The 26590-nt window shown below is 46.6% G+C and overlaps 1 protein-coding gene across 1 annotated transcript in view; it reads right to left on the reverse strand.

Annotated features, from left to right (window-relative positions):
• The window catches only part of abcd2 (ATP-binding cassette, sub-family D (ALD), member 2), a gene marked incomplete at its 3' end in the record, with an annotated part of 52397 nt that extends 29823 nt beyond the window's left edge, over positions 1-22574 (reverse strand). The window contains exons 1-4 of the mRNA XM_084330196.1: positions 21838-22574; positions 20744-21077; positions 18783-18963; positions 13922-14043 (exon numbers count right to left, since the gene is read on the reverse strand). Coding sequence (XP_084186322.1) covers positions 13922-14043; positions 18783-18963; positions 20744-21077; positions 21838-22484 — 1284 coding nt within the window. The 5' untranslated portion in view covers positions 22485-22574. The remainder of the gene's footprint in view (positions 1-13921; positions 14044-18782; positions 18964-20743; positions 21078-21837) is intronic.
• Between the last annotated feature and the right edge of the window lie 4016 nt (positions 22575-26590).

The following is a 26590-nucleotide window of genomic DNA, read 5'->3' on the forward strand; positions in this document are numbered from 1 at the left end:
CCACTTTAGCCAAACACACACACACATATATATATATATATATATACTACTGTGAGAAAATAATAATTACACACAAAGGGATAATGGCTTATAGCAGACTTAATGATTTTAGAATATTTCAGATAATGAAATTAAATGTTTATCATCAACTATCCAGTTAGTATTTATACTGTCTGTAACGTTTGGCTACTTTAAATCATTGAATGTAGAGAGAGAGAGCGAGAGAGAGAGAGGGGGCGAGAACGCACAAGAGAGCCAGCCCCCCCCCCCCCCGGGTTTTGTTCTAGGTTCGCGTTTTGATCGTCTAAGCTGCCGTAGGTGATGACGTCACACTCGAATGTAAACAGTAAGAGTCTAACACGGAGATGGAAAGTCACAGTGGTCGATGATATACAGAAACGAATAACTAATAAATATGAAGTTATGTTTAAACTTCTGTTGTCAAGCGTTGTCACTTGTCAATATAACCCACCCCCTTTCCTCACTTTTCCACCGTCCCTGCTTCACTCGGGACCACCAGCTAACGTTAGCCCATTGCTCGTGTCAATTAAATTGCATGTTATTAAATGTCCGCGCTGGTCTGTCTAATGAAATTACAACCGCAACATTATGTCGCCTGTACAGCCCTGGTTGTAGGCTAATGTTAGTGTAGTGAAATGCGAATGAAGGGGTGAAATCACTATTCGCAAGCTTGCGAGTAGATATAATTTTTCATTCGCACCGGCCAAATTAGGGGGCAATTTGCGACGATCTCGTCGCAGCGTACAGGCCTGTGTTAGTGTCGGCCCGTACGTTAGTAAAGTAAATCTAATCGGCGGTGAAAAGAACGTTCCCCAGTCCTTCCCTCCCAGGGTGATACTGCACACAGCTCAGAGTCCAGTGAAGGACATGTAATGAGAGCCGAGTCCGACTACTACCAAACTGCTCGTTAAATGTAAATAAATACATGAATAAAAAATACATTATTGATATGAGGTGAACTGAAAAACGCATCACTGGTTCTTGTGGTTTTGGAGATGTAATACTGTAATACTTAAGCGGTACATCACGCGCAGGAGTGTGTTATAGGAATTAGATCGCGGCTAGGGGTGGTTGTTAGGCCCGACGCGCAGCGGACGTGATGTAATGTCTTTTATACAATGACCCAATTCACCTAACCTTATTATTATTATTATTATTATTATTATAAACACACAGTAATTGAAGCATAATGGAGATTTATTCAAAAACAGAAAAAGTAGATCCCAAAACAGAAAACGTAGATCCAATGGAAGTCATGCTTGATTGATTGATTGATTGAAAATGTTATTAACATATATGACATACATGACATACAGATAGACAGTACTGCTACATCTATACATTTAGGACATACCAGATTTACAAATACAGTACTGTTTTTGTAGGGTGATTATGGTTTATTTACATTGAGGTTCTGGGGTCACGTGGAGTGTATTATATACGAAATAACAACCGTCGGCTTTCCTTTTCTAAGCATTTTCGGTGATAGAAGTGATCGGGGAATAGTTGCGGGACGCCAAGATGTACCCACAGTAGAAAGCTCGCGTGGATCCTTATATTGGTTCTTTTAATACAGCGTTTTTAAAATCACGTGAAACCTTTCGGGTCGCACGCTGACCTTTTCCCATCATTTTCGATGATGGAAGTGATTTAGGAAAAGCTTCGGCACGCCGAGAGGCACCCGTGGATTTAATTTCCCGTGGATCGGGGCAATATTCGGCCCGTGGGAGCCGTGGAAATATCGCTGTCGGCTTTCTTTTTCTAAGCATTTCCGCCTCGATCGGGGCGACGTTGACCGAGTTGGAACCAACTTTGTTAGAAACTCAACTCGTTATTATTGGCGCATACACTGTATCATATGTCACGATATATGCTACTACCTGTATCCAGAGCATCCCCCCCCCCCCCCACGATTTATATTTTACAATGAGTCATGACAAACCAATTACGTCATAATCCAACATTGTGTAAACAACTAACATATTCCAAGTGAATTTATCTATTTTGAATGAGTCGTTATGACTAAATCAATACATCCATTCATAAAGATTATTGTCCACCATCTTGGTTTCATTCAGTAAAAGAATGAACGGCGGAGTGATTCGGGAAAAAGTTATTCGGTTGTGGGGGCGGGTTCTGGGATCACGTGGAGTGTGTTATACGAAATAACTGTTTCAGCCAATCAGAATCAAGAAATGTGCATGCCATTGTATAAAAGCCAGTGAACGGGTGTTACAAAGCCCAGCCGAATGCCTGAGAACTGTTTACTCATAATAGCAAATACGACACACAATGAACGTCTGCTTTGATGTGGTAATAATATGTACATTTTATTATTGATATTCAAATGTCATTAGAATTTGCCTCATCTCAGCCGATTCGTACTCGAATAGTATCCTTATGGCCAACAACTGACAGCCCTAACACACACACACACGCACACGCACGCACGCACGCACGCACGCACACACACACACACACACACACACACACACACACACACACACACACACACACACACACACATACAGCATCCTTTGAAAGAATGAATGATCTTTGCATTTATACAGCACTTTTCTTGATACTCAAAGCAACACGTGTAGAGCAGACATGGCCTCCTCCTCCACCACCAACGTGGGGCAGGGGCATCAAACCCTGGTCTACGCCAGCTCAATAGCTGCCACACACTGGGGATACATGGGGGAGGGTAGACGGATTGGAGAGGTGTGGGGGGAATAATAAGAATGGGAGGGGGGGGGGGGGGGGGATCATTATTCCACACGTGGTTAAACTTGCCTCAGACGCGCACCTCGTCAGAATCTGCAAGCGGAGGCTTGCCGCTGGACCGCCTCCACACTGTGCCTCTGCATTCTGTACGCATCAGTCATCATCACAGACGGTGGGTTTATGCCACAATACAATATAACCGTCTTCTTCTTTTTGTACCACTGACTGAGGGACAGTTCTGGGTGCAAAACCCAGGTGCGCGCGCGGCAATGACATTAGAATCGACTCAGCGTAACCCTATGCCTTGTTGAATGCTGCATAGATAGATAGATAGATAGATAGATAGATAGATAGATAGATAGATAGATAGATAGATAGATAGATAGATAGATAGATAGATAGATAGATAGATAGATAGATAGATAGATAGATAGATAGATAGATAGATAGATAGATAGATAGATAGATAGATGACAGACAGACAGACAGACAGACAGACAGACAGACAGACAGACAGATAGATAGATAGATAGATAGATAGATAGATAGATAGATAGATAGATAGATAGATAGATAGATAGATAGATAGATAGATAGATAGATAGATAGATAGATAGATAGATAGATAGATAGATAGATAGATAGATAGATAGATAGATAGATAGATAGATAGATAGATAGACAGAGAGACAGACAGACAGACAGACAGACAGACAGACAGACAGACAGACAGACAGACAGACAGACAGACAGACAGACAGATAGATAGAGATAGATAGATAGATAGATAGATAGATAGACAGACAGACAGACAGACAGACAGACAGACAGACAGACAGACAGACACAGACAGACAGACAGACAGACAGATAGATAGATAGATAGATAGATAGATAGATAGATAGATAGATAGATAGATAGATAGATAGATAGATAGAGAGAGAGAGAGAGAGAGAGAGATAGATAGACAGACAGAGAGACAGACAGACAGACAGACAGACACAGACAGACAGACAGACAGACAGACAGACAGACAGACAGACAGACAGACAGACAGACAGACAGATAGATAGATAGATAGATAGATAGATAGATAGATAGATAGATAGATAGATAGATAGATAGACAGACAGACAGACAGACAGACAGACAGACAGACAGACAGACAGACAGACAGACAGACAGACAGACAGACAGACAGACAGACAGACAGACAGACAGACAGACAGACAGACAGACACAGACAGACAGACACAGACAGACAGATAAACAGACAGACAGATAAACAGACAGACAGATAAACAGAGACAGACAGCTTCCTCTTAATATGTTGTTCGACCTGTGGAAATACAGGCGTACATTTGAAGTCTGAGAAAAGGCTCTATATTTGTTTCACTTCTGCTTGCTCAACGCAGACACAAACCACAAGCATGAACACACACACACACACACAGATGTACACAATCACACATGCACACACAGACGCATACACACAATGCCTTCTGTATTTCCAGCTTCCTTTTGCTCGATCACGTTTGATAACGAGGGGGGCGTTGGTGAAAAGCCCAACCTAATACATTCCAGAATGTTCCAGGGAAAATCCACCCTACAATAGAAATCACATGCATTATTTGTATAACACTGTACAGCTCTGTTTGGATTTGTGAATATCAACAAGTTTCTCCTTATTAGCCAAACACCTGGGAGACTAGACTCTAGTGATGATGTCATCAAGAGACAAACACCTGGGAGATAAGACAAATCCTGGAGCTTCTCCACACTACGACAGTAACCATGGTGATTCTCCACACTACGACAGTAACCATGGTGATTCTCCACACTACGACACTGTACGACAGTAACCATGGTGATTCTCCACACTACGACAGTAACCATGGTGATTCTCCACACTACGACAGTAACCATGGTGATTCTACGGGGATATGGGTACAGTTTCTGAGTCCGAGCCGTAAGCCCTGCAATTAAATAAAACTAATTTGTATGTAATAGCTCAAATAAAAATTATTTATGGCCACAAAGTTGGCGACTAATCCAATGTTGATGCAGTACAGTGGTCAACATTTTTGATGACATCACAAATTCAAGTCTTGAAGCTCTGATTTCCAGCTTGGGGGGGGGGGGGGGGGGGTTATGGATATCAACAGAACTGTCAGAGATCATTGGAGCGACGCTATGTACATTCAGTTTAAGGGTGGATCCTCCGTTTAAGGGTGACAATGACATTATATGTCCACAAACACAACACAAATATAATGTGAGCCAATGGCACCGCTGTGCAGCTTAACAAGTTCAAGTCGAGTGCATCGAGAGATCCTGCCGGCGTGCGCCTCAGTGAACGGGCGCCATTCAACCTGTGATTTGTTACTTTTAATGAATCTCAGGCCCAGCCCTCTTCTCTTGATCCTCCAATCACAACTGTGGAAAGCAACAGCAAAGAGGGCAGGGGTTTGAGATAGGTCAATGACTTACTTACTGTAATTAGGTGATGTGGGGGAAAAAAACGAAAAACAACACTAAATTCAGATTCTAAATCTATCCATCCATCTATTTTTCTTTCTATTATCCATCCATCCATCCATCTATCAAGCTATCCATCCATCCATCATTGAAAAGGCTCCTAGTCACCGGGCTGTCTGTGATGCAGCAGTGATGTGGACCGGGTCCTGTCTGTGATGCAGCAGTGATGTGGACCGGGTCCTGTCTGTGACGCAGCAGTGATGTGGACCGGGTCCTGTCGGTTTAGTGTCACCTGGATGTCTGTGATGCAGCAGTGATGTGGACCGGGTCCTGTCGGTTTAGTGTCACCTGGATGTCTGTGATGCAGCAGTGATGTGGACCGGGTCCTGTCGGTTTAGTGTCACCTGGATGTCTGTGATGCAGCAGTGATGTGGACCGGGTCCTGTCTGTGACGCAGCAGTGATGTGGACCGGGTCCTGTCGGTTTAGTGTCACCTGGATGTCTGTGATGCAGCAGTGATGTGGACCGGGTCCTGTCTGTGATGCAGCAGTGATGTGGACCGGGTCCTGTCGGTTTAGTGTCACCTGGATGTCTGTGATGCAGCAGTGATGTGGACCGGGTCCTGTCGGTTTAGTGTCACCTGGATGTCTGTGACGCAGCAGTGATGTGGACCGGGTCCTGTCGGTTTAGTGTCACCTGGATGTCTGTGACGCAGCAGTGATGTGGACCGGGTCCTGTCGGTTTAGTGTCACCTGGATGTCCAAGGAGACGGGTTCGAGCTGAGGCTCGTCCCTTACAGACACAACCACTTCTAAACTAGTCATCTTTATTCTAATGTCGGAATTATAATCACACCAGAAAGTTACATTATAATTATAATTTATCGGCCGATATCAGCAGTAAAATGTGATATCGGAAAATATCGGTATACATTTTTTTTTTTTTACATTTATTTAACCTTTATTTACCCAGGCAAGCAAGTAAGAACCAATTCTTATTTTATTTATTGTCAAAAGTATGCATGTTGGTTTAATTCAACAACAAGAGATATGTAATGTTAATTTTAACTTTTTTAATTATCATATTTTGCACAGATAATGCTTACATTTAGAAAGCCTTTTGAATGCATCCAGTGAAATTATTAGTTACCTGAAATTATTCCGTTTTTTTGGGGGGAAACCCTGCATATATCGGTATCGGTTGATATCGGTATCGGTATCGGAAATTAAGAGTTGGACAATATCGGAATATCGGTATCGGTAAAAAAGCCAATATTGAGCATCCCTAATTATTATAATGTATTCTGATATGCATTGTAATACATTATAAATCTTGTATATGAGTGTTATTATATTGTTGTTTTCTGAACGGTTGCCCTTCAACCCCCTTGATTTGGACCATATTTACATATTTACTATCTTATAAACGGCCTCTTCCAGTGGTTTGCATTGTTTTCTAGCGATGTGGGGTTTGTACCAACACTGACTACATGTGAAGTTCTCATGCAGTCCCATTCATCCAGTTCAGCTGACACAAGATCCTCCCCCACTAAACCAAGCCATTCTGAATTCACGTCAATCTGTGACGTGTAAGAATGCTTAACTGTGATTGCAGCATACCATCTCTGCAACAGAGACGCCAAGAGGGAACTGGAGGTATATGCAAGCGTCTGGAGTCCCAGCAAGCCCCTAAATACCTTGGCGTGCGTCTGGATCGGACACTGTCCTTCAAACAACACCTCGAAGATGTCAGGGCAAAGACAACATCAAGGGTTGCGCTGATCCGACGCCTCGCGGGTACAACCTGGGGAGCCACTGCCAAGACCCTTTGGATATCCACCCAAGCCCTGGTCTTCTCGGCAGCGGAGTACTGTGCCCCAGTCTGGAGCAGAAGCCCACACGTTAAAAAAGTTGATGCGGCTACTAACAACGCCCTCCGGATCATCACTGGATGCCTGAAGGCTACACCCGTCTTCCTGCTGCCAGTCCTTGCAGGAATCGCACCAGCTGGCCTACGACGAGAGGCTGCCACTCTCGCCCTAGCAAGGTAAGCAGTGATGCATGACTGGCACACCCTACATAACACCACAACAACAACAACAGCACCTATGAGCAGACTCAAGTCCCGCCACCCCTACAACAAGGTGGCACAAGAGATGCTCCGTTCCACCACTGAGGACCTGTCCAGAAATGGATGGCTGGCGGCAGCCTGGAAGAGAGAGTGGGAGAGCGCTGGGCCAACCCGTATCCACCACCACATCTGGGATCGGCCCTCATTTATTAACACTTCTTAGAAAGTGTTCTATTTTCATACGTAAGCACAGAATTTAGAATGTGTGCACGCACAGAAATATTGGGATTTATCAACCGTGCGTACACAGGTCCTACGCTCCTCCGTGTTGATAAATACCTCTTTGTTCTACCGTCAATGCTCGTGCATGATTATCCATACATGGTCATGAAACACCCCCCATGGGATGTGAAATAATGGACTGACCCGAGCGGAACTCTGAGAAACTTCACGGGAGATTGTTCACTGAGGCGCTGCCGAACCAAGAAGACACAACCCGTGTGTTATGGGATAAATAAAAGGCTGACTTGTACACGGTGATGTCAGATATAAACGGCTCCCTAAGACCATTGCTGCAATTCTGCCTGGACAGCTCAAAATACTAATAAAGACCGTTCGTTGACCACTGTTTGGCGTTGGTGGTGTGTCATTATAACTGTGCTGTAATATGAATGCCTTTATTAGTTGTGTTCGATTGGCTATAATATGATTTTTAGAGGCATCTATTTTGTTGTCGGTATTAGCCTAATACCGACAACAAAATAGATGCCTCTAAAAATCATATACTATTAGGTAGCCTATATGAATTACATATAATAGCAGCCATAGCCTACATTATGCAACAGTAACTTGCGCATATATAATAGCACAATGCACAGCCCTGCGTACCCTGCACAGTAAACTAACTTGATCATTAATCTAGCTGTTGTATCTTTACGCTTATGAAAACATTAAATAATATGTTTTTCATTGCATTAATAGCCTATATTCTCAAATGGCATTTAATGGCTATCCGACTCCTCATCGCTATCCTCGCGGACGGACCAGTGTATACCTTATATCATATTCCTATTCATATTCATATAATAGTCTACTCTATCAGCATACCAGCATGTAATACGTTCTTTGTTAGAACTCAACTCGTTATTATTTTGCGCATAGATTGCAGAAATACGGGAACGTTTTGATTTATATTAAAAGGCTTTGACATTGTAAAACTAAATACGTGGAATTCTGTAAGCATAATACAAGTCATATCACCCACACGATATATGCTCTGTGTCCAGACTAGAGCATGTATGCTTTTCATTCATTTAAGACACATTATTGCAAGGGTTTTGTAATACACATACACCCTCTGTTCTCATTGCAATGCGTTTTTTTATTCTTTCTTATACAGTAGGAAGGGGGAAGAACACTATATCGTGGGTGTTCATATGACTTGTATTCTGATTACAGCTTCGAAATTCCACTTGTTTCGTTTAACGTAAAGCCTTTTAAATATAATCAAAACGTTCCCGTGTTTCTGCGGTCTGTGCGCAAAATAATAACGAGTTGAGTTACGCGGAGCGCAGTCAGTCAGTACACCCTGTATATTCCGATAACGCTATATAAACCATGCTGCATTAATTCGGAGAGAAAGACCTATTATTCCAAATGCTATTTATAGGGTTTTGACCATAATTACACTACTGTTGCTATTTTACAATGAACTATAATGAATTACGGTTCATACAGAACACGGCAGTGTTGAAACTAATGCACAGAAGCTTATTTCCGTGTTGTAATAATATATTCTACCAACGGGCGCCAGCTATGCATGCTCCGAGCTGTGCGTAAATATACGCACAAAGTCAAGCACAAGTTCAAATTGATAAGTCCCACACTTTACTTAGAAATTATCGTACGCAGGGGTTACGCACATATCTGTGCGTACGCAACGTTGATAAATGAGGGCCCCAGGAGATGGTGCCACAGGAGACGATCTTCCACGCCAGCAATGGGTTCTGCTGAACCGTTTAAGATCTGGGGTCGGTCGCTTTAAAGCATCATTAAAGAAGTGGGGCCTGGCAGACAGCGCTGCATGTGAGTGTGGAAACCCTGAGCAGACTGTTGACCACATCCTGACCATCTGCCCCCTATACAAACCACCCTCGGAAGCCAGCCTCTTTGATGTGGGACCAGAGTTAAGGGCATGGCTACAAGATACGGAGTTGGACCTCTGACGTTACACGAAAGAAGAAGAAGTGTGTGGTGTTCAAAGCGAATGTCGTTACTGGCGATCAGAGCATCAAAAAACTAGAGCTAGAGGGAGGAGAGAGAGGATGGGGCTAGAGGGAGGAGAGAGAGAGGATGGGGCTAGAGGGGGAGAGAGGATGTGGGCTAGAGGGGGAGAGAGAGAGGATGGGGCTAGAGGGGGAGAGAGAGAGGATGGGGCTAGAGGGGGAGAGAGAGGATGTGGGCTAGAGGGAGGAGAGAGAGGATGTGGGCTAGAGGGAGGAGAGAGAGGATGTGGGCTAGAGGGGGAGAGAGAGAGGATGGGGCTAGAGGGGGAGAGAGAGGATGTGGGCTAGAGGGGGAGAGAGAGAGGATGGGGCTAGAGGGGGAGAGAGAGGATGTGGGCTAGAGGGAGGAGAGAGAGGATGTGGGCTAGAGGGGGAGAGAGAGAGGATGGGGCTAGAGGGGGAGAGAGAGGATGTGGGCTAGAGGGAGGAGAGAGAGAGGATGGGGCTAGAGGGGGAGAGAGAGGATGTGGGCTAGAGGGGGAGAGAGAGGATGTGGGCTAGAGGGAGGAGAGGGAGGATGGGGCTAGAGGGGGAGAGAGAGGATGGGGCTAGAGGGAGGAGAGAGAGGATGGGGCTAGAGGGGGAGAGAGAGGATGGGGCTAGAGGGAGGAGAGAGAGGATGGGGCTAGAGGGAGGAGAGAGAGGAGAGAGAGGATGGGGCTAGAGGGAGGAGAGAGAGGAGAGGGAGGATGGGGCTAGAGGGAGGAGAGAGAGGATGTGGGCTAGAGGGAGGAGAGAGAGAGGATGTGGGCTAGAGGGAGGAGAGAGAGGATGTGGGCTAGAGAGAGGAGAGAGAGGAGAGAGAGGATGGGGCTAGAGGGAGGAGAGAGAGGATGGGGCTAGAGAGAGGAGAGAGAGGATGGGGCTAGAGGGAGGAGAGAGAGGATGGGGCTAGAGGGAGGAGAGAGAGGAGAGAGAGGATGGGGCTAGAGGGAGGAGAGAGAGGATGGGGCTAGAGGGAGGAGAGAGAGGAGAGAGAGGATGGGGCTAGAGGGAGGAGAGAGAGGAGAGAGAGGATGGGGCTAGAGGGAGGAGAGAGAGGATGTGGGCTAGAGGGAGGAGAGAGAGAGGATGTGGGCTAGAGGGAGGAGAGAGAGGATGTGGGCTAGAGGGGGAGAGAGCGGGATGGGGGCTAGAGGGGGAGAGAGAGAGGATGGGGCTAGAGGGGGAGAGAGAGAGGATGGGGCTAGAGGGGGAGAGAGAGGATGTGGGCTAGAGGGAGGAGAGAGAGGATGTGGGCTAGAGAGGGAGAGAGAGAGGATGGGGCTAGAGGGGGAGAGAGAGGATGTGGGCTAGAGGGAGGAGAGAGAGAGGATGGGGCTAGAGGGGGAGAGAGAGGATGTGGGCTAGAGGGAGGAGAGAGAGAGGATGGGGCTAGAGGGGGAGAGAGAGGATGTGGGCTAGAGGGGGAGAGAGAGAGGATGGGGCTAGAGGGGGAGAGAGAGGATGTGGGCTAGAGGGGGAGAGAGAGAGGATGGGGCTAGAGGGGGAGAGAGAGGATGTGGGCTAGAGGGAGGAGAGAGAGAGGATGTGGGCTAGAGGGGGAGAGAGAGGGTGTGGGCTAGAGGGGGAGAGAGAGGATGTGGGCTAGAGGGAGGAGAGAGCGGATGGGGCTAGAGGGAGGAGAGAGAGGATGTGGGCTAGAGGGGGAGAGAGAGGATGTGGGCTAGAGGGGGAGAGAGAGGATGTGGGCTAGAGGGGGAGAGAGAGGATGTGGGCTAGAGGGGGAGAGAGAGGATGTGGGCTAGAGGGGGAGAGAGAGGATGTGGGCTAGAGGGGGAGAGAGCGGGATGGGGGCTAGAGGGGGAGAGAGAGAGGATGGGGCTAGAGGGAGGAGAGAGAGGATGTGGGCTAGAGGGGGAGAGAGCGGGATGGGGCTAGAGGGGGAGAGAGAGGATGGGGCTAGAGGGGGAGAGAGCGGATGGGGGCTAGAGGGAGGAGAGAGAGAGGATGGGGCTAGAGGGGGAGAGAGAGAGGATGGGGCTAGAGGGGGAGAGAGAGGATGTGGGCTAGAGGGAGGAGAGAGAGGATGTGGGCTAGAGAGGGAGAGAGAGAGGATGGGGCTAGAGGGAGGAAAGAGAGGATGTGGGCTAGAGGGGGAGAGAGAGAGGATGGGGCTAGAGGGGGAGAGAGAGGATGTGGGCTAGAGGGAGGAGAGAGAGAGGATGGGGCTAGAGGGGGAGAGAGAGGATGTGGGCTAGAGGGGGAGAGAGAGGATGGGGCTAGAGGGGGAGAGAGAGGATGTGGGCTAGAGGGGGAGAGAGAGAGGATGGGGCTAGAGGGGGAGAGAGAGAGGATGGGGCTAGAGGGGGGAGAGGGAGGAGAGAGCGGGATGTGGGCTAGAGGGGGAGAGAGAGGATGTGGGCTAGAGGGGGAGAGAGAGAGGATGGGGCTAGAGGGGGGAGAGGGAGGAGAGAGCGGGATGTGGGCTAGAGGGGGAGAGAGAGGATGTGGGCTAGAGGGGGAGAGAGAGGATGTGGGCTAGAGGGAGGAGAGGGAGGATGGGGCTAGAGGGAGGAGAGGGAGGATGGGGCTAGAGGGAGGAGAGAGAGGATGGGGCTAGAGGGGGGAGAGGGAGGAGAGGGAGGATGGGGCTAGAGGGAGGAGAGAGAGGAGAGGGAGGATGGGGCTAGAGGGGGGAGAGGGAGGAGAGAGAGGATGGGGCTAGAGGGAGGAGAGAGAGGAGAGAGAGGATGGGGCTAGAGGGAGGAGAGAGAGGAGAGAGAGGATGGGGCTAGAGGGAGGAGAGAGAGGAGAGAGAGGATGGGGCTAGAGGGAGGAGAGAGAGGAGAGAGAGGATGTGGGCTAGAGGGAGGAGAGAGAGGATGGGGCTAGAGGGAGGAGAGAGAGGATGGGGCTAGGGAGGAGAGAGAGGAGAGAGAGGATGGGGCTAGAGGGAGGAGAGAGAGGAGAGAGAGGATGGGGCTAGAGGGAGGAGAGAGAGGATGGGGCTAGAGGGAGGAGAGAGAGGATGGGGCTAGAGGGAGGAGAGAGAGGATGTGGGCTAGAGGGGGAGAGAGAGGATGGGGCTAGAGGGAGGAGAGAGAGGATGTGGGCTAGAGAGAGGAGAGAGAGGATGGGGCTAGAGGGAGGAGAGAGAGGATGGGGCTAGAGGGGGAGAGAGAGGATGTGGGCTAGAGGGGGAGAGAGAGGATGTGGGCTAGAGGGGGAGAGAGCGGGATGGGGGCTAGAGGGGGAGAGAGAGAGGATGGGGCTAGAGGGGGAGAGAGAGGATGTGGGCTAGAGGGAGGAGAGAGAGGATGTGGGCTAGAGAGGGAGAGAGAGAGGATGGGGCTAGAGGGGGAGAGAGAGGATGTGGGCTAGAGGGAGGAGAGAGAGAGGATGGGGCTAGAGGGGGGAGAGAGAGGATGTGGGCTAGAGGGAGGAGAGAGAGGATGTGGGCTAGAGGGAGGAGAGAGCGGGATGTGGGCTAGAGGGGGAGAGAGAGGATGTGGGCTAGAGGGGGAGAGAGAGAGGATGGGGCTAGAGGGGGAGAGAGAGGATGTGGGCTAGAGGGGGAGAGAGAGAGGATGGGGCTAGAGGGGGAGAGAGAGGATGTGGGCTAGAGGGAGGAGAGAGAGAGGATGTGGGCTAGAGGGGGAGAGAGAGGATGTGGGCTAGAGGGGGAGAGAGAGAGGATGTGGGCTAGAGGGGGAGAGAGAGAGGATGTGGGCTAGAGGGGGAGAGAGAGGATGTGGGCTAGAGGGGGAGAGAGAGGATGTGGGCTAGAGGGGGAGAGAGAGGATGTGGGCTAGAGGGGGAGAGAGAGAGGATGTGGGCTAGAGGGGGAGAGAGAGGATGTGGGCTAGAGGGAGGAGAGAGCGGGATGTGGGCTAGAGGGGGAGAGAGAGGATGGGGCTAGAGGGAGGAGAGAGGAGAGAGAGGATGGGGCTAGAGGGGGAGAGAGAGGATGTGGGCTAGAGGGGGAGAGAGAGGATGTGGGCTAGAGGGGGAGAGAGAGGATGTGGGCTAGAGGGGGAGAGAGAGGATGTGGGCTAGAGGGGGAGAGAGAGAGGATGTGGGCTAGAGGGAGGAGAGAGAGGATGGGGCTAGAGGGAGGAGAGAGAGGATGGGGCTAGAGGGAGGAGAGAGAGGATGGGCTAGAGGGAGGAGAGAGAGGATGGGGCTAGAGGGAGGAGAGAGAGGATGGGGCTAGAGGGGGAGAGAGAGGATGTGGGCTAGAGGGAGGAGAGAGAGGATGGGGCTAGAGGGGGGAGAGAGAGGATGGGGCTAGAGGGAGGAGAGAGAGGATGGGGCTAGAGGGAGGAGAGAGAGGGATGGGCTAGAGGGAGGAGAGAGGACGGAGAAGATGGAGGCTAGTGGAAGAGAAGTGATGTCACCTCTTTGTAGGAGGACATGATCCTCTCGATGGCGTCGGCCCCAGAGGCCAGGAGGTTGCGGGCGGTGGTGAACGCCTCGGTCCTCTCGCTCACCATCAAGTGGGGCTGACCGTCCGCTGTCTCTGTAGGTGGTAAAGAGAGGGGGAGGGAGGGGGAGGGAGATAGAGAGAGAGAGAGAGAGAGAGAGAGAGAGAGAGAGAGAGAGAGAGAGAGAGAGAGAGAGAGAGAGAGAGAGAGAGAGAGAGAGAGAGAGACAATGAGTATAGCACGTTCTTCAATACGCACACAACATGCACCACTAACGGTTGAACACCTTCAGGGCAAATGTATGACTAATAACAATATCATAACACAGACATAATGTATTACAATTCAAGTTATAAGGCCTCATTAAGTGGCTTTTTAAATTAGTACCTCAGACTCTGTTTTAGGTTTTCAGAGGAACAATGGGTCTCATTCACCAACATTGCCATAAGATTTCTCTTACGACAACCACCATGGAAGGTCATAAGAGAAACTCACCGACAATTACACCAATTACACCCGGATTCACCGACGCGTGGAGAGGCGGGTCTTAACTCGGCAACATTATCACAGCTGCGATGCCCAGAACCAGATACGTCACTCGTTGACAAACTTGAACCTACCCGTTTACTTCATTTGCATACAGACACACCTGTCCAGCTCATTATAATGCGAGGGCAGGTGTGGAAATAGACTAGAGGTTCGTCGTTGCCGAACGAGGAAGTAGCGAGGAAGCGCTTTGCGACGGATCAACATTTGATTAGATTCAAATGTAGTGTCATCACACAGCACACTATATACCTATTTGATGTCCGAAAATAAATAATAGCACTACACAAACACTGCAAATGACAGTGGATGAATAAGAACTAAAGCTAATCGCGTGGATATATCTATAGTGGAATAGACTGTATTAATATTCCATATTTATACCGTCTTGTTGCACGCTCAGGAAGCAATTCTCAGATACCCCCATTCCTCATCTCTAAGGTCTCTGATATGAAATGGATTCTTGTATAAAAAAATATTTTACTGCAACAATTTTTTCAATTGATAGATATTGTATACACCCCAAAATAGAAAAATACCTCAAATAAAACCTGGCCATATGAGAGTTTAAACATATGAATGTAGATTAAGAATACAAACTCTTAGAGCTTTCACACTTACTCACACTAGTAGTCAGAATATTGCTCTACCTAAAATAAATAACTGGATGCTGATATTGTGATGCATGCAAGAAATATAGACCCGTACCTACAGTACACGTACCTAAAATATGTAGAAATGTAAAAATCTATGCTGACTGTTGTCATTTAACTAGTTTACATTAGTAGCTCTGCTGGATGGTCAGAGACATCAGTGAGGGCTTGTTGTGACGGCATGATTGTGCTGCAGCGTGTGTAGATGTAGTAGGGCTGTCCCCGACTAAGGATTTGGATGGTCGACTATGATTGGCCAAAATTTGCCGTTAGTCAAATTTGGTCGACTAAAATGTTTTATTTTTTTTATTTTTTTGTATCATTCCATTTGGGCTGTAGGGGGTGCTTAATGTCTGAAGGAGTCGACTGAAGGCTTCTTGTCCTCTGCAAAAGCATGCAATTGGTCCACTGATGGATACATCTTGATATTTGTCTAGTCTAGTGTGTTCATTAGACGGGTGAAATCCTCTTTCAGTGCCTCTGTGCCTGTTTTCGTAGGCAGGTAGCCTCTGGTATGCGTGCCATTAGCGTTAGCCACGCTTCTAGGCCTCTTTTCTTTTGGAAAGAATGATATATTTTTTTTTTTAAATAAAGAATTTTTTTTTTTTTTTATATTCGACTAAGAGGTTGGCCAGTCGACTATGGCTCCTTTCGACCGATTAGTCGACTAATCGACTAATAGGGGTCAGCCCTAAGATGTCAGGGAGTTACATTACAAAATGAATGAGGTGTCCCAAACTAAAGAATATTTACAACGACCAGGACCCATCCACGCCGGCTTCCCACCCTCTGACACTGCCAATTGTGTCAGTATGGACGGTCGACCAAGCCGGAGGCACCACAGCTGGATTCGATCCCACCGGCTCTGTGGTGGTAGACAGACGCTTAGTCCGCTGCGCTACCCGGCCGCCCCACCTTTTTATATTCTGCAGCAATTTTATGGAACAGACGACCTGAAAGTATAAAGCGACTTGCTTCCAGGTTTACCTTCAAGACCTCCTTAAAAAAATGGCTGCAAAACGGTTCTTAATCCTCTGTTTGTTTTTTATCTGGCTCCTGTATTGGTTTTAAATATTGGAACCCCCGTAGGGTGATTTGTTATTTGGTGAGGTCTCTATTGATGTGAAGTTTTTATTTTTTTTTATATATTGTATCTTGTTTTATGTTCCCCGCGCACACACACACGCGCTCACATTATGCACACTTACATTCACTTCACTTCACAAGGACCACAATGGAAACAAGCTCTCTAGGGCTTTATTGTGTTTTTATCCTTTTGATCAATAGTCTTTGTATTGTATTGCACAATCCTTGTTTTATTGCTTCAATAAAGACATCAATCAATCAATCAATCAATCCAGAAAGAGGGACCATATGCCCCCTGTTTTGGCCTCTCTTTGATGGCTTCCAGTTCGTTATAGAATTGATTTCAAGGTCCTGCTGTTCGCGTTCAAAGCCCTGAACCAACTGGCACCCTCCTGTATCACAGATCTCTTAAGCGCTCACACCACCTCTCGACCTCCTGGCCGTCCCACGCTCGAGACTCAAACTCAGAGGCGACCGTGGTTTCGCAGTTACAGCCTGGTTAATGGAATACTAGCCTTCCCTCTTCCATCAGACTCGCTCCATCCGTCGATTCTTTCAAGTCTCGGCTTTAAACACACTTCTTTTCACTAGCGTTTGAATCTTCTTAATGGGTTTTGTGCTGCTTGTATATAGTGTATATGTCTCTATGTACTGATCTTTGTATGCCTGCTTTACCGTATTTGAATCTGTTATTATGTATAAGGCCCATGTACAGCACTTGTCATAGGCGCTGGTATAGCGGTATTATAGGTCAGTTTACATCGCAGATGGTAAATCTGTCTGGCACCTTGGTATAGTTCCACACTGCCAACATGTTTTAGGTTAGTCAACATGCGACAATGACACCAACTCCGCTGAGAAAGAGGCTCGCGTTCTTCCACAACATTGATCGGAATTCCCCCCCCGATCTCATATTTATACAGAATACCCCTAACACCCACTACACACAGACTTGGCTGACAGAAGGAGCACGTTCAGTGTTAGACTAAGACTCCCAAGATGTAGCACTGAACGGCACAGGAAGTCCTTCATTCCGACAGCCATCAGACTCTATAACGCATCACTGAGCACAGGGTGACAGTACTATCACATCTTCCTGGACTTTTATTTGGACTTTCACTTTACTCTTAAATCGACACTGTACATTTCCACACTTTTTACTGTACACTTACTGTATATTTTGACTGTATATTTTATATTTGAATGTTATACATAACATAGAAAATTTATATCCAGGACCATATTTTATTTTTAGTCTTATTTGTGACATTTGTTTTCGACTACCTAATAAATGTTTACCAAATTTCCCTCGGGATGAATAGAATAGAATAGAAATACTTTAATCATCCCGAGGGAAATTTGTCACTACAGATCACTCACAGGCCAAAAAAGGGGGGGGGGGGGGGTATGGTCAACATTTAGGTAGTCATTTATGTAGGCTGTATGATAGACGGGAGCCTAGATGGGCAGGCTATGGCCTCCCAAGTACTGGGCAAAGTCAACGCCCGCACCAGGTACCTAGCTAGGAAAGCCAACCTCCTTGGCAGAGATAGCCTCAGGCTACTAGCAAATAGCCTAGTACTCTGCCACTTTGACTATGGTAGCGTATCGTGGTTCGAGGGCCTGACAGTGACCATAAAAAAGAAGCTTCTGGTTTCCCAAAATAAGCTGGTAAGGGTGGTAATGGGTCTTGGCCCTCGCACCCACATAGGGAGGAGTCACTTTCAGGAGCTAAACTGGCTTCCTGTGGAGGCCAGAGTTACCCAGCTCAGACTGAACATAGTGCACAATATTATAAACCAAAGGTCCCCTAGATACCTCCAGAACTACTTCACCACCCCGGTCAACGAATCCCACGACCACAGAACTAGAGCAAGCATAGCAAACCTGAAGCCTGCTTCTTTCCGATCCAAACTGGGCCAGTGCTCCCTTACTTTCTCTGGAGCGCAGGATTGGAACAAGCTGCCTCTCCCCATCAAGCAGAGCTGGAGCCTCCACAGCTTCAAGAGAAGCGTCAGGAAGTGGCTCATGGACAGAATAGAGGAATAGCCCCCTTTAGTTTGAATGGGTTTCCAATCAGTTTTTAGTTATTGTGGGATATACAATTTTTAGCGATAGGTTAGTCTTCTAATGTTTTAAATGTATGTGTTTGGTGTTATTGTCGTGTTTTTGTTGTGGCCCAACAACAGCCCTGGGACCATGACGGAAATAAGGGTTTTACTCTTTCTCATGTTATCCTTTGGATCCTTGTTGTGTGTTTTTAATCCATCAATAAAATAAAATCAAATAAAGTATTTCTATTCTATTCTATCTGCCGATAATGATCGGCAGCCGAGGGATCGGGGGGCATCCCTAAGTGTGACACAAGGTGTTGCTCGACGAGTGAAAGGTCTGTGTGTGTGTGTTAGTGTGTGTGTGTGTGTGTGTGTGTGTGTGTGTGTGTGTGTGTGTGTTAGTGTGTGTGTGTGTGTGTGTGTGTGTGTGTGTGTGTGTGTGTGTGTGTGTGTGTGTGTGTGTGTGTGTGTGTGTGTGTGTGTGTGTGTGTGTACCGTTATCGGCGAAGCCGGTGGCCGTGATGATGGGCACCGCCACCATGACCAGTCCACTGCCGCTCCACACGTACTTCATGAGGAACTGCTCCACCATGACGTACCACAGGCGCTTGGACAGGATCAGGTCCATCTGCTCCGCCAGGGCGCTGTAGCACTTCTGCAGCTGACGCATCTCCACCTGCAGGGGGCGCCAATCAGATTAGATTATTAAGATTATAAACGGTGGGTAAAAAAAACTACTACTACCGGTCACCGTAATGCTGTCATCAACCGATTCCTTAAAGAAATAACATGTTCAAAAGATTTATTATTTGATGGTGTTTCCTCAACAACAACAAAAAATACAATGTATTCATGTAATTTGCGTCAGTTTGGTGCTACTTACTATTATGTACATTCATTCCTACAAAAAAGGCGGGTTAACCTTCTGTAGTGTGGTAGTGAAAGCGTTAACCTTCTGTAGTGTGGTAGTGAAAGTGTTAACCTTCTGTAGTGTGGTAGTGAAAATGTTAACCTTCTGTAGTGTGGTAGTGAAAGGGTTAACCTTCTGTAGTGTGGTAGTGAAAGGGTTAACCTTCTGTAGTGTGGTAGTGAAAGTGTTAACCTTCTGTAGTGTGGTAGTGAAAGGGTTAACCTTCTGTAGTGTGGTCGTGGAAGTGTTAACCTTCTGTAGTGTGGTAGTGAAAGGGTTAACCTTCTGTAGTGTGGTAATGAAAGGGTTAACCTTCTGTAGTGTGGTAGTGAAAGGGTTAACCTTCTGTAGTGTGGTAGTGAAAGGGTTAACCTTCTGTAGTGTGGTAGTGAAAGGGTTAACCTTCTGTAGTGTGGTAGTGAAAGTGTTAACCTTCTGTAGTGTGGTAGTGAAAGGGTTAACCTTCTGTAGTGTGGTAGTGAAAGGTTAACCTTCTGTAGTGTGGTAGTGAAAGGGTTAACCTTCTGTAGTGTGGTAGTGAAAGTGTTAACCTTCTGTAGTGTGGTAGTGAAAGGGTTAACCTTCTGTAGTGTGGTAGTGAAAGGTTAACCTTCTGTAGTGTGGTAGTGAAAGGTTAACCTTCTGTAGTGTGGTAGTGAAAGGTTAACCTTCTGTAGTGTGGTAGTGAAAGGGTTAACCTCCACTAAATCCCTAGTTATGGTGCACTGTTACACTGAAGGCAGGGGCATTTATGCAACTAACTTCACCATCAACTGGCAGGGTGGCACGTGGATTAAGAATGACCCTGCCAATTTTAATAATTCCAAGCAGCCCGAACCGTTTTTTTTTTTTCCCGAAAAGAGAAGACAGACAGACAGAGCACAGATTGATGAGACGCAAAACTGGCTATAGAGTTGACATTTACCAGCCACAGACTAAATGTACCAGCAGCATGTGGCTGAAAGCATGCTGTCATACAGTGTGTACCTCATGTATTATTACTACTACATGCAGTACGGTATGTAGGCATGTTTCTGGATGTTGGAAACTGGATGCCTTATAGCCTATAGATCTGGTTGGTGTCTGTCAGTTTGCCACAAACACACACATACTGGCCCATTGCCTTATATATACATTGTTGGTGTGTTGGGGTTATTTTGGGTATCCCTCAATGTACATCATAATTATGATTAAACTTAAGACAACGCATATAGCCTCATTACAAACACTATTACCTACAAACCTCCTGCAAAGCCTCACCTTCCATCCTCTTTCTACCTTTTTACCCTGCCCTCCAATCTCCCCCAATCCCATTCAATCTAATTTGCTGCAGCTCAAATGTATCCCCTTGCCCCACTTTGCCTTTTATGTCTCTGTCTGTGTTTTGTGTATTTTGTATGTTTGTTTTTGTTTTTGCTGCCATTTTGGCCAGGTCTTGCTCGAAAAAGAGATCTTTGATCTCAAGTGACTACCTGGTCAAATAAAAGGTAAAAGAAAAGAAAAAATTATAATGTACATGCCACTTTGCACATGTGTGTGTGTGTACCTTATGTCCCCCGTAAAATGCGATCTCCTCAGCGTTGGCGATGATCCTTGAGTGCACGTAACGCAGGTACCCTTTCCTGTGGGCCTCCTCCGCCACCAGCTTGCCAAACTTGGGCGAGCAGGCCCGCAGCACCTTGGCCGTGATGAAGACCACCAGGCCGGCCAGGAGGGTGGGCCCGGTGGCGTTGGCCCCCCTGGAGCGGGCCGTCTGGATCAGGGTGTAGGAGGTGAGCAGCACGTCCAGGATGGGCTTGGTGAGGTTGGAGTACAGATGCGCCACGGACTGGGAGAACATCATCACGTCCTCCGTCAGGGACTGGTCCGGGTTGGCCAGCCTTTGATTGATTGATTGATTGATTGAAAAGTTTATTAACAGATTGCAGAGTGGGTACAGTACAGTACAGCTCAATACACACAATTGTTAAGGGGATGCAGACCAGAGAAAGACTTTCGTCTTGTTTACATCAGGGTCCCCCATTTTCAATTCATCAGGACATACATGACATACATGACATACAGATAGACAGTACTGCTACATCTATACATACATGACATACAGATAGACAGTACTGCTACATCTATACATACATGACATACAGATAGACAGTACTGCTACATCTATACATACATGACATACAGATAGACAGTACTGCTACATCTATACATACATGACATACAGATAGACAGTACTGCTACATCTATACATGTATGACATACAGATAGACAGTACTGCTACATCTATACATGTATGACATACAGATAGACAGTACTGCTAGTGCTACATCTAGACATGTATGACATACAGATAGACAGTACTGCTACATCTATACATGTATGACATACAGATAGACAGTACTGCTACATCTATACATGTATGACATACAGATAGACAGTACTGCTAGTGCTACATCTAGACATGTATGACATACAGATAGACAGTACTGCTACATCTATACATGTATGACATACAGATAGACAGTACTGCTACATCTATACATGTATGACATACAGATAGACAGTACTGCTAGTGCTACATCTAGACATGTATGACATACAGATAGACAGTACTGCTACATCTATACATTGACGACATACCTCGCGTCCATGTTGGTGACCTTATAGTAGGTCTGGTCCGTGAAGTAGGTGCGGTAGGCATGGTCCACCAGCCGGGTGCGGAAGGCCAGCGCCAGCTTGCCCTCCAGGTACCGGATCGCGCTGTTGACGAACGTGGCGGGGATGGCGATCAGGAGCCACTTCATCAGCTGCAGGACGAACCTCCGCGGGTTCTTCTCGACGATCGTCTTGACGATCTTGCCGTCCAGCGTCGCCACGTAGATGGACAGGAACGTCCTGGAGACCAAGGCGACCGAGTGCACGGAGAGCAAGGCGAGCTCTTTGGAGACGAGCTTCGGGAAGAGGATCCGGCCGAGGTCCAGGATCTGCTTGAAGAACTCCGCGTTGACCGCGGGTGATGATGATGATGATATCCTGCTGTGATCATCCTGATCCGACTGATCGATCTGTGGTTTTATTAGACAACAAGTAGTAGAGCCGTTTCCCTGACCACCTCGAACGTCGTTATTCCGGCAGTCTCTCCTCCTCCTGATCTGTCTGCAGATGATGGGGTACAGCAGTGTCTTCACGCCGTATGCAGCGGCCGCCAGGAGCACGGCTCGCTTCGCCGCGGCGGTCCGGTCCCACTTCACTCCGCAAGCCGCGTCGAGGATAATGTTAACGGACATCTTTCTCCTTTTTTTGAGGTGCAAATCTAGACCCCGCTGGCCGTCTCTCTGTGCGTGATCCTTACCATATCCATCCCAAATGTTTCCCGAGCCGAGAGACAACTGAGCTAAAAGAGGGATTCCTTCCTTTGATGAAGTGATGTGACGATGGCTAGAAACATGTACCGCTACATCCTCCTCCTCCTCCTCCTCCCAATAGGGTCCAGCTGCAGCGCCGGGGAATCCTCTCGCTGGCATCCTGTGGCTGCCAGTGAGCGGATTCTCCGGCGCTGCAGCTGGAGGCTACTCCCTCCTCCCAGATCCGTCACGCGTGTATATTTTCCCTAACGGAGTTGCACTTCCGCGTTCGGTTTTTTCGCGATCTGATTGGCCACTGACGTTTTTCTCCGTCATACTGTTTTTGCAGTGCTGTTTTTTCATTGGCTACGCGCTTGCGTCTGCGTAGTAGAGTTCTTTACTACTGTACCGCTGATCGAAGACACTCTGACGTCACGAGACCGCCGCCATCTTGGTATTGGGGGGAAACAAACGGATTTCTACCATAAAATGTATGCGTTGAGCTGAATGAATGAATGAATGAAAACTTTATTTAACAGATTGCAGAATTGGTACAATACAGTACGGCTCAATACATACAATTGTTAAGGGGATGCAGACCTGAGAAAGACGTTTGTCTTGTTTCCATCAGGGTCCCCCATTTTCAATTCATATAGACATTTATGACATACACAACATACATGACATTTATGGCATAGGGACATATAGGTATTTAGTACTGATACATTTGTGACATAGGCGGTATTCAAATATACAGTACTGTTACCCCTAGATCCTGACAGAGTGACTGCAACTTGTTCCTGTTTGCGGACGACTCAGCCCTGCTGGTCTCTGACAAGAACAAGTTACAGGTTGAAAAAACCCTCAGCTCTGAACTAGGCAGAATCTGCATATGGCTCGCTGATAACAAACTATCATTACACATGGGCAAAACAGAGTCCATTCTCTTCGGTTCAAATAACAAACTCAGCAAGACCGACGGCTTCTCAGTTACAGTGGGTGACAATATTGTCACAAGGAAAGATGAAATTACCTACCTGGGTTCCATCCTAGAGGCTAATCTCTCCTGTGACAAAATGGCATCCAATGTAATAAAAAAAGTCAACCAACGAACTCGATTCTTGTACCGGATCTCCTCTCTGGTAAACAAGAATACCCTGAAGACTCTGGCAGGAGCACTCATTCAGGGGTACTACGACTATGCTTGCACCTCATGGTACCAAAGCACCTCAAAGGCGCTAAAAACAAAATTACAAACATCTCAAAACAAACTGGTCAGACTACTGCTTGACCTTACTCCTAGAACCCACCTCACCCCTGCCCACTTTGACAACCTAGGATGGCTTAGAGTAGATGACAGAGTACAGCAACTTGCAATGGGCCTGGTCTACAAGATACACTACACGACCAAGGTACCCATGTACATGGCAAAATACTTCCCAAAGGTCAGTGAATACCACGATCACAACACCAGAGGGAGCTCCACAAATCATGTTAAACCCAGATTCGGCTCAAATAAGGGACTAAACACGTTTCGCAATTATGCCACATCAATGTGGAACGCCCTACCCAAAGCTGTAAAGGAATGTGGATCACTACCCACTTTCAAAACCTCTCTCAAGAGACACCTACGGGAGACTGCAATGCAACACTGGCCCCTGTAAATATCCTAACCCAACCCCCTCCAATGTACAGTCATTTACCTAGTATGGTCTTGTCAATAGTCCAATGTACAATTTTGTTTGTTTGTACAGAGTCCCCCCCCCCCCCCCCCCCCCTCAATGTACAGTTTTGCTTGTTTATACAATGTGCCCCCCCACCCACCTCCAATGTAAATTACCCAGTATGGTTGTCAATATCCCAGTGTACCCAACCCCCCCCACCCAACCTCCTCCAATGTACAGTTTCTACGTCAAATGTATATACTCCCTTTTCTTGACTCCTTCTGTATCACAAACAGTACTGTATTTGCAAATCTGGTATGTCATAAATGTATAGATGTAGCAGTACTGACTATCTGTATGTCATGTATGTCATATATGTCCTGATGAATTGAAAATGGGGGACCCTGGTGTAAACAAGACGAAAGTCTTTCTCTGGTCTGCATCCCCTTAACAATTGTGTGTATTGAGCTGTACTGTATTGTACCCATTCTGCAATCTGTTAATAAAGTTTTCAATCAATCAATCATACATATGATGGGGAGGGGACTGTACATTAGGAGGGGGTGGGTGGGTGGGAGGGAAATATACATACGGCGGGGAGGGAATATATACATGCGGTGGGAGGAGACTGTCTATTAGGAGGTGGTGGGGGTTTTGGGCATTTACGGTGGCCAGTTTCGAATTGCAGCCTCCCGTAGGTGCTCTTTAAGGGCGGTTTTGAATGTGGGCAGGGATTCACATTCCTGGGTTTAACATGATTTGTTGAGCTTCCTCTGGTGTAGTGGTTGTGGTATTCACTGACCTTTGGGAAGTATTTTGACATGTACATGGGCACCCCGGTCGTATAGTGTATCTTGTAGACCAGGCCCATTGCAAGTTGCTGTACTCTGTCGTCTACTCTAAGCCATCCTAGGTTGGCAAAGTGGGCAGGGGTGAGGTGGGTTCTGGGGTTCAGGTCAAGTAGTAGTCTGACCAGTTTGTTTTGTGATGTTTGTAATTTTGTTTTAAGCGCCTTTGAGGTGCTTTGGTACCATGAGGTGCACGCATAGTCATAGTACCCTTGAATGAGTGCTCCTGCCAGAGTCTTCAGGGTATTCTTGTTTACCAGAGAGGAGATCCGGTACAAGAATCTAGTTCGTTGGTTGACTTTTTTTATTACATTGGATGCCATTTTGTCACAGGAAAGATTTGCCTCTAGGATGGAGCCCAGGTAGGTAATTTCGTCTTTCCTTGTGACAATATTGTCACCCACTGTAACTGAGAATCCGTCGGTCTTGCTGAGTTTGTTATTTGAACCGAAGAGAATGGACTCTGTTTTGCCCATGTGTAATGATAGTTTGTTATCATTAGCTCTGTTTTTATTACATGTTTGATCACATTCTTGTTCGTTTCATAACCTTTTCATATCATTTGTTTTGAAAATATTGAGGCCAACGTGGCATTTCACTATTTCGAAAGCCTTTCTGGTGATTCTAAAAGTGCATGTTTAACTTTCCCCCCAAGCCACTTTAGACAGAAAGTTAAACAGACAGGAAGTTCACTTCGAGCATCAAACAAATATTTAAAATTATATATATATATATATATATATATATATATATATATATATATATATATATATATACACACTATATATGATTCTACCCTTGTGCTTGCAGTATAATAATACGAATTATAACTATACCTGTATTTAAATATATATTTAACTTTTTTTTGTTTATTCTCGAAGACACTCTGATGTCACGAGACCGCCGCCATCTTGGTATAGGGGGGCCATACGGATTTCTACCATCAAATGCATGCGTTGAGGTCCGTTTTTATTACATGTTATCACATTCTTGTTCATTTCATAACATTTTCATACGATTTGTTTTGAAAATATTGAGGCCAACATGGCATTTCACTATTTCGAAAGCCTTTCTGGTGATTCTAAGGCAAGATAGTCAAAGAAGTCACCCTGATTGACTTGACATAATGTCCATACAAAACACCTGCCATCTCTCGAATACCCAAATTGAAGCTGCTGTGTTACGTTTTGTACTAATAACAAACACAGAAATCCAAATCGCAAGTTTTATATAATACCAGCTGATGCATCACAGAGGAAAAAGTGGCTGGTGGCTAACGTTCGGCTAACTCGCTCTGTGTTGTGGTCGTGGTAGCTACATGCTAAGCTAACCTTAATTACATAATATCGAACCGATAGGAGCTTATCTTATCTAATCTACGTGGTGGTACCACGTGTGCCACTACCCGATCAAACATCCACGTAAGATTAGATAAGATAAGCTCCTATCGGTTCGATATGTAATAAAAGCTTTTCTCCACTAAATGAGCGTACACAATGTAGCAGGCGGGGCAGTTTCCCCCTACGCTGCAGTTGCG

This window comes from Notolepis coatsorum (assembly GCF_963971535.1).
Source record: "Notolepis coatsorum genome assembly, chromosome: 15".
Lineage (NCBI taxonomy): Eukaryota > Metazoa > Chordata > Actinopteri > Aulopiformes > Paralepididae > Notolepis > Notolepis coatsorum.